The sequence below is a fragment of the Fulmarus glacialis genome, unplaced genomic scaffold, assembly GCF_000690835.1.
Source record: "Fulmarus glacialis isolate BGI_N327 unplaced genomic scaffold, ASM69083v1 scaffold3557, whole genome shotgun sequence".
Lineage (NCBI taxonomy): Eukaryota > Metazoa > Chordata > Aves > Procellariiformes > Procellariidae > Fulmarus > Fulmarus glacialis.
This window is the reverse complement of record NW_009221087.1, coordinates 1-8,891: the sequence shown is the minus strand read 5'-3', so window position 1 is coordinate 8,891 and position 8,891 is coordinate 1. Positions and strand designations below refer to the sequence as shown.

Sequence of the window (8,891 nt, the reverse complement as noted above, 5' to 3'; positions counted from 1 at the left end):
AACCATTTGGAATGTATACCACTTATATACCACCATCCATATGAATGTTACTTAATAGAAGACTTAATGTTGAATATTTAGTTCTTGCTGTAGTATTGTATAATTTTGTGGAAATATGTCTCACAGTTTCTCAGAATTACATGGTCACTATAATGAGTTAACTGTAGGAATAATGTAGAGGTGTACTGCAGGAGTAGAAGGAAACTGTTGATTTGGTTATTAAATACAATTAGGAAAGGTTCCAAGGAATGGTTTTAAATAATTTGAGCATTCCCTTAAACTAGATTTCTTATCTCCGGTTTGCGCTAACGAGGTCAGTAATTTAAAAAATGGCAGTAATTGTCTTTTGTGTTCTCAGAAGTTGGTCTATAACTGCTGGTTTTTGTTTGCAAGGAGATAAAGAGATTCTTCAGGGTGCAATGATTAATAAGCTCTACTACTTTTTTCCCCTGGAAAACCCATGGTGAAACAGTGGAGACTGCGTTTGTAAAAAATGCTGTACTCATTTCTACATCCTTGATTATGGTCTCTTTAGCCGCTGAAGCTGCCAGATGAATAGGTGGCTCCAGCAGAAGTCAACAGTGTCAAGTAAAATTATATGCCATTAACTGATGAAAAGGCCCTCCCTTTCAGGCAATTTCCAGTCCCTTCCAGAGATTTTTCAGTTATTTTAAAGAGTATTCATGCATACCTGAAGGAGTAGTTGTGGGCTGACTTGTAGAAAATGTAAAGGGGGTTGTTGTAAAGCCACATCTAAAGATATTTCTGTTTATTGTTCCATTGATGTCACATGTTGCACTGAAACACCATCCAGTTCCATCTGTGGTGTTGTAGATGAGTTCACCATATTTATAGTTGTTCTCTTCATAAATGCAGTGGCATGCTGTAATTCAGAAAAAGTTTATTGTCAGGCATCTATGAAAAGATAATATCCAGTATTTCATTTTCTTAATAATTCTTGTTAGCTGTCTTACCTTTATCATCAAACTTGCACTGCAAACCTTCTGATGTGCATTCACTGAAATAAAAAACATAAAAAACCACATTTTTTTTATTATGAGGTAATTTTATTAGTCATCTTTCTGCCAGATACTAGCATCAACAGACAGGATACTTTATTTTTGTTTATTCCTTGAGTGTCCAGTTCATGTTGGCTCCTTTTTGCCACTGTTTTCCAAAATCTTTCTTTATATTAAACCCAAACTTAAAAATAAAAGTGAAGCTAAATATTATGCAAAGCTACATGTAGAAGTCTTAACGAAGACTTTTCTTCTTTCCTCCTTATCACTTTCCTTGCACTTGCAATGTTTTTGTACTAAAAAGCAGGCTAAAAAGAGTCTAAATACTACAAGCAGTATAAGAATGTAATAAAATCCTTGGAAGTAGACCTCTATTAGATATCTGTACTCCTGGAACAATGTTTTTCCTGCTATACGAATAGGAAATAGAGAAAGCCTGGTCATAAAGGACTTACTGTTCTTGTTGTATCTTTATGCTGAGGATTTACAATATAATCAGGAACAAATTCAACAGAACATAAAATCACATAAGAACTTCTTACTACTAATATAGTAAGAAAACTGGCTTTTGGTAGTGAGGCACTGTTTTTACACAGGTAGCATAAACTAGTCCTGCCATGTAACAGGAACATGCAATTTCCCACTGCTGTTTTGATTGTTTTTCCTTGTACATGATGAGGCTGGTATGTTAAGTCTTACCATAAATGACATTCATCCCGTCTATATATCTTTCCATCTTCAGTATCATAACAGTCACAGAGATTGACGCACTTCATCTGATCCTCATGAAAATATGGCTTGTCTGGTGGGCAGTTAGGGTAGCAACCTGAAGGAAGGAAAAGGGCATATAGAAGGTAGAAAAGGAGGGAATGAGATACAGCAAAAGTTTTATTTGTGCAGAATGTGTTTGCAGGTCTTGTTTTTAACAGTCATAGTTTTTACTACTTAATGTTTTCCAATAATTTTAGGAAGTAATGCAGAGTACTAGCATGAGCAGAGCCCACCCACAAGGACTTAATCCTAGAGATGTTTTTAACTCCAGTTTCCATACTCTGCCTCCATTCATGTGGATGTAACGATGTTGAAGAGAATTGAATGGAGCAAATGCAGCTGATGGGGGAAATACACTCCATTAAAGACCATTAAAAAGATAATAAAATGTACCCACTTAAAGGTACTTGCAACTCTTTTTACCTTCTAAACCTGGCAAGTTATGGAGGCATTTTCCACTTGGGTTTCTACAGGTCTTCATGCAGGAGGCTCCACAAGGCTTATAGTGCCATTCACATTCCCCTTGTTGATTGTAGTAATCACAGAATAGTGCTAAGGAGAAACAGAAATTTGGACATGTTTGGAAAAAAAAAAGAGCTTTTTTTGACTCATGTCTGTTCATCATATCCCTGCAATGCTGCTTGAACAGTCTTGAAAACCATGAATAAATATGTGAAATTGTGTGACCATCAGAACAGCTCAGTGTGAAGAGTCTACACAGTGAGATTATAATGCACATATGTAAGATACCCAGAGTGTGTGTTCAAGGGCATCGGCAAGGCACTGTACATTTAACTAACACTCTCAGAAGAAGTGTTTATGACATAAAACTCACGACAGATTGATGGGGTTCTCCAGGCTATGCAGACACCAACTTCACTACATGCTTGAGCATAGGCAGCTACTGCTGTACAAAAGCAATCACAGTCTCCTCCAGTGTCACATGCACAAGCATCTGTCACACACGCTTGGTAATATTTTGCTGGTTCAACCTGTTATTAAAAAGAAATTTAATACTATACATCCTGCCTTCTAAATTCTTTCTTAGCTTTGCTAGGGTAATTTTCTTAAAATTGTAATATCTCGGAAGAAAGCCCTACATCAGTAATTTATTTTTCTTTTGTTAATACACACTGTTAAACACCAGACGTGATGCCAGATGATACATCCAAATCACATATTGACAGATTTTTAGACACCTAGATTTGAGTGCTAGTGGCGGGTTAGATTCATGTTCCCAAGCAATATTAGGCAACTGCACTTGCAAATGAAAGTCTCTGCCAGTGAAAAGAACCAAGGTAATAGGAAGAGCACAGAGTTACCCTGCATTGTCTGGTATGTACTTAGCGTCAGATAAAGGCTATGCTGATACTTCATTACTATGTTATTATTTCACTGAACTTGTGTTCTGTACATGGTATGTGAGAATTTTTATTCAAATCACACTACAAAAAAATACATAGTAATTATGAAATCATTATTCCTTCATAATAGGTCAATATTTCCTATGAACTAAATGTCCTTTTATTTCTTATGGGTAGGAACTATAAATCTGTCCCATTGAGTGGGATTCAGATTGAAGTTTTCCTGACACAATTCAAAGTGAAACGTGCTAATGAATTAGGCATGCATGTTAAAATGTATGCGGCTAGCAGCTTCAATAATACACAGACCTAGTCTTCACACAGTAAACTTCTGCCCTGGTAATACCTGAGAGTGACAGGCAGCAAAGACGTTGCTGTTGATGATGCTACACTGCTTCTCTGACCAGGATTTTCGATAAGGGTTGGTAGAACATGGGTCCTTTATGCTGTAAGCATCAGGACATGTAGAGGATACTTTCCAGCTGTTTCCAAACTCTAGGACATTCTCTACCACAGACTGACTCCTTGTAGTAAAGTCATTGATGCCGTTGCCATCATAATTTCCACAGAGGCCACAGATCTGGCCCTGCAAAAGGAAGTAAATAAAATAATAACGGATAAGTGAGAAAACTTGAAACAACATCTGAGACTGAAAGAATACTTGAAATTCAGCTCTTAGAATGGTGCCATTCCATTCTAACATTCCTGAACATCTTCATCCTTTGTTTCCTCAGCAACAGAACATGACCACTAAGGCTAGAAGGATACTGCTATTGACTTTTCTTCTTTTAAATCTGAACAATAAAACCATCTTTGTCATTGTAATCTTCTGTCTTTGAGGTATGTCTTTAACAAGGAAACGAGGACCCACAGTTAGCTGACTAATCTTTTCATTTAAGCCTTGTTTTATACACTAGATGTACATATAAAAAACAGCCTTACAAAGCTGTCATAAATACTACCAGTCCAGCCATGTAGTCTACTCATTGAGTCTTCACTGCTATGACTGCTCACAGGTATAAAAAGGAATGACATTTTCCTTGCACATCCAGAAATATCCCTCATTCTAGTTTTATGGATCTGTAAAACTGTGATAGGCTACAATAGATGCTATGCTTTCTCTACGAATCTAAGGTGCATACTTTCCATGTTACTACTATTTTTATAAAGTGCCAGTGGGTGAGGCAGCAAAAGAACCTATGATACTGAAATAAATTTGTATATCTAGTTCTAAATTACACTTAATTTATATACCTAATTGAAATGTCACTGTGGTATAAAATAAGATGGCAAATTCCTCATTTACTACAGGTTTTAGTACTTATATGTATACTTATAAGAGGAGAAGGAGTATGACAACAGGAATACATTTGCCTTATCACCTGTTTAGGTATATGCTTGAAAAACACATGGTAGCATTTTACAAGAGCCTTTCACTCATAATATTTCACTTCCTTGTTCTTGAAGTATGATAATTTGATTTGTGTGTCAATGAGAACCGGAAACAATGGATTACTTTCAAGATCAAGACTACTCAACTGATTTCTACACATGTAGCTATGTAATTATAATAAGGTCTGATAACATTTACCAAGGTTCAATGGGCAATTTTAACAAAGTCAAGTCCAAAAAAGCTGTTTGCCAACTCAAGTTCTGTCAGTACAAATAGGTACTGAAAGCTGCCTTCAGAGCTCAGAACAGCAGCAGGATGATGACACGGCTTCCTGAGGCACCAAAGGAATGAAAAACAACCTGGGTTTTTTGAATGCTAGAGACATCACCTGTTTAGGATCTTGGCAGGGTCTCAACAAAATTCACACCCAATCCAAATCTGGACTGTAAATTGCCATTTAGCTGCTAGTTCCACACCTTAAAATCAGGGCTGAGCTTGATGAAGATGCTGGTTTTCTTGTCCCACATGAGGATCAGTCCGCTTGTGGTCTCAATTACCAAGTACATACCCATATAGCGGACTCTGTATGGCACCTCATCATTTTGTCCTCTCTTTACGACACTGACATGCTCCTCACCAAGTATCAGTTCATAGCCCTAAAACAGGAGGAAAAGGTGATTAGAAATGAACTCAATAGCTGCAGGCTGTGGTCTTAAACATGTTTTTCTGCTTTTAAGAGTGTTACAAATAGTTTATAAAATGAAAGCAAATAATCCAAATGCAATAAATCAAAACTATGTAGTTCAAACCTCAGATTCCTGGAACTGTGGTAAAAAAGGTATTTTAAATGGCATAGGTCAAAAAGGGTGTTTTGGTAGTCATGAAGGAACTACATTGCACAGAATAAAATAATTTTTTGACATGATAGACTAAATTTCTGCTAAAAACAATTTTGCTGTAGATCAGTAGTTTGCCCAAGAGTGGTATAAGATAGGGTGGGAAATGGGAAAGAGAGAAGGCTGGGAAGCTCTACCAAGTATTTCACTTGAATTTGATTTAAGCTTAATTTACAAGTTGATTTGCTTTTTAAAATATTTTTCCAACTTCCTTGAAGCAATGGATATCTAGGCTTCTCCTAAACCCTAAACAGATACAGAACAAAACTGGTCTATATGCAAAACCTCCTTACCTCTAAGAAAACTTTGATAGATTTTGAGCAAGTTGTCCCAGTGTTGCCACAGGGAATATTTTCAGTGATAACCCTGAAGGTCCCGTTGGCTGTGCCACTCTTCCCACAGTGGTCCTGGGTAGAGAATAACATTTTAAAATATATTATTTTTGTAGACACGATCAAGGTTACATCTCATTTACTATTGTTAATTATCAGTACCTGAACCAGTGTGTATTCACAGTTTCCATTGAAGCTGAACCTTTTGTCATCAAAGGTGTTATAATGACCATCTCCATAAACAGCACAAGTGCCCTGACATTGATCTTCGGTACATTCCCACTTCCTATTCTTGCATACACTAGGAATGAGAATAAAACATTTTAATAATAAAACAACTCACTGTCTTGTGTAGACATATCCCAAAACTCAGTATTTGTTTGGCAACTCATCCCTGGTAAATGTTACCATTGATTCTGGAGTTAAAATAGTCTTTTACATTTTTCATGTAAAGAATTAAAGCAAAGTTCTGTTCTGCTACTCTGTATGCATTAACTGCAAAATAGGATAATACTTTAATAAACAATGTAGTCCCAAAGATTTCCTCCCATTCTGTGCTTTGGCCATCTGCCTACATCAGAAGGAAATCTGCTCATGCTGTTTAATCCAAAACTAAAAGATCCATCAGTTGATGAAATGTGCAATCCAAATCTTTCCTCACTGCTGTACTATTTAAGATCTTTGGAAAGCCAAATTATGGAACCAGGAATGCTACTTCCAAGGAAATATTTACCAGGTGTTACAGTCAACGTTGATCTTTTCCCCAGGCTGATATATGGCTTCATTGTGAATACACGGACATTCCTCTTCAGGAATACAACCACCATTCCCATCTAACACAAGCCCAGCTGGGCACACGCAGCCAGATATACATTGTGTGCTATACTGGAGAAGTCAAGAGGAAGATATGATTTCAGAATGAAATAATCACAATAGAAAAAGGAAGATTAAATTCTCATAAAATGTCTTTATATGGTCTTATTTCTTAATGGCAGCTTAAATGGGAGAGGATTACGAAGTGCTTATAGGACAATGGAACAAAAAGGAAGTTATTAGCCATTGATTTAATAGAATATGAATCTGTTAAAGGTAAATGTTTTATGTATGCCAATCCTGATTGCTCTGCTGGAGTCTGTGAAATTTGAAATATGTTAATCTTAAGTCTTGCTCTGTGTTAGCTGAAGAAGCCTTGCACTTTGTAGTGGGTGATTTGTGATTGAATGGGGCTTTAAAAGGAAAATAACTAATATTTTTTTCAGTTTGGCTGAGTTGCTGGAGAAATATAATTAGATGTGCAAGACGTTCACAATTGCATCAAGGTGTGAGAAAGAATGATTTCTCCTAGCCGGTTTATAGCCAGTAATTTTCTCCTAAAGAAATAAAATGCATGGCAGAGCCCTAGATATTTTCACTACTAATTACTATTACCTGCATTAGCTGAAGAAAGGTAGATATTAATCTTATGAATTAAAGTGGATGTTACTTTATTATATTTTGGTCTAAGGGTCCCATTGTTAATGCTTCATAACACGGTTTTAGGCTTTTGCTACAAGAACAAAGTATCTGTGTTGTAGATTTGAAGATAGATCAATTACATTAGCACCAAGAGCACAGACAAAACCTGGAAGCACCATTTCATCCAGCCATGTGTCCTGGTTTCGGCTCGGATAGAGTTCATTTTCTTCCTAGTAGCTGGTATAGTGCTGTGTTTTGGACTTAGTATGAGAATAATGTTGATAACACACTGATGTTTTAGTTGTTGCTAAGTAATGTTTACGCTAATCAAGGACTTTTCAGCTTCCCATGCCCTGCCAGGCGCACAAGAAACTGGGAGGGAGCATAGCCAGGACAGCTGACCCAAGCTGGCCAACAGAGTATTCCATACCATATGATGTCATGCTCAGTATATAAGCTGGGGGGTTGACTGGGGAGCAGGGACCACTGCTCGGGAACTGGCTGGGTATCGATTGGCAGGTGGTGAGCAATTGTATTGTGCATCACTTATTTTGTATATTCTATCATCATTATTATTATTTTCCCTCCCTTTTCTGTTCTATTAAACTGTCTTTATCTCAATCCACGAATTTTACTTCTTTTTTCCCAATTTTCTCCCCCATCCCACTGGGGAGGGGAGTGAGTGAGCAGCTGTGTGGTGTTTAGCTGCTGGCTGGGGCTAAACCACGACACAATGACATACTTACACACTGCATATCCAGAGTCTGGCAACTTTTTTGACATTCTGCTCCAATTGTTCCTACAGTGAAGTTTCTACAGTTGAAGTAGACCATGGGAGATTCACAGACTAGAGGAAGGAAAGAAGTGAGAGTAATAAGAAATGGCACAGTGTTTATCCCAGAGCTGTAGCCATTAAAACCATCTAGAAATTCTTTGGAAATCCCATACTTCAGTTAGGAGGGATTGCTGTTCCTATTCAGTCTGCTAAACAGATTCATTTCAGAACACTGAATTCCCAGAAAAAACCCCACAGAATTTCAGAAAAAATCTTTATGAAAAGAGGTCTTATCATTAATCTAGGTTCACTCCTGCCTTCTATGATAACTGTTGCACTATAACTAAATGAGAAATACTTCTATTATTTAAAAATCCATTAAGAAAAATGAATTCTATCAACTATTTCTGTCCAAAACCTGGCACAGAGAAAAAGATAAGTGGAATTTTTTTTTTTTTTTACCTGGAGTTGGATTGGGTGCTCCAATGCAATTCAGTCTTCCCTGGATGCAAGTGCTGTAAGAGAGGGAAAAACATTTTTTTTTCCTCTCAAACCATGTATTGAGACTGAGAGCTACTTCTCATCAAGTTTCAGAATTTTCGAAGGAATTCCAGAATGCTCTTTCGCAGTCTCAGAAGAGAATTTCCCTCAATACCACTACCAGTGCTGCTTTCATATGATATCCGTTATTGCTTAACAGGAAAAATCATAGATTGAAATGAGTGTATGTCTCTGCTTGTTACTTACTTTCTCATAAGATCTCACCTTGCTGTTGTTGTCATAACTTTATGCTTGAAAAATCATGGAATTAAATAGAAATTGCACCTAAATACAATAGCTGTATCAATCTGGAAAGGTCATAGAATCATGTAGTTTGGAAAAGACC

At 37.0% G+C, this 8,891-nt stretch overlaps 1 protein-coding gene across 1 annotated transcript; it reads right to left on the bottom strand.

Moving 5' to 3' along the window:
• Positions 1-691: 691 nt before the first annotated feature.
• Positions 692-8,077, bottom strand: LOC104071950 (mucin-5AC-like; the record flags this gene model as incomplete). The annotated part of the gene is made up of 11 exons (XM_009580941.1): positions 692-883; positions 975-1,018; positions 1,719-1,845; positions 2,214-2,342; positions 2,626-2,782; positions 3,501-3,740; positions 5,024-5,203; positions 5,737-5,850; positions 5,938-6,076; positions 6,509-6,660; positions 7,977-8,077. Coding segments are annotated over 11 exons (1,575 nt in total), but the record flags the coding sequence as incomplete, so codon positions are not given.
• Positions 8,078-8,891: the final 814 nt, after the last annotated feature.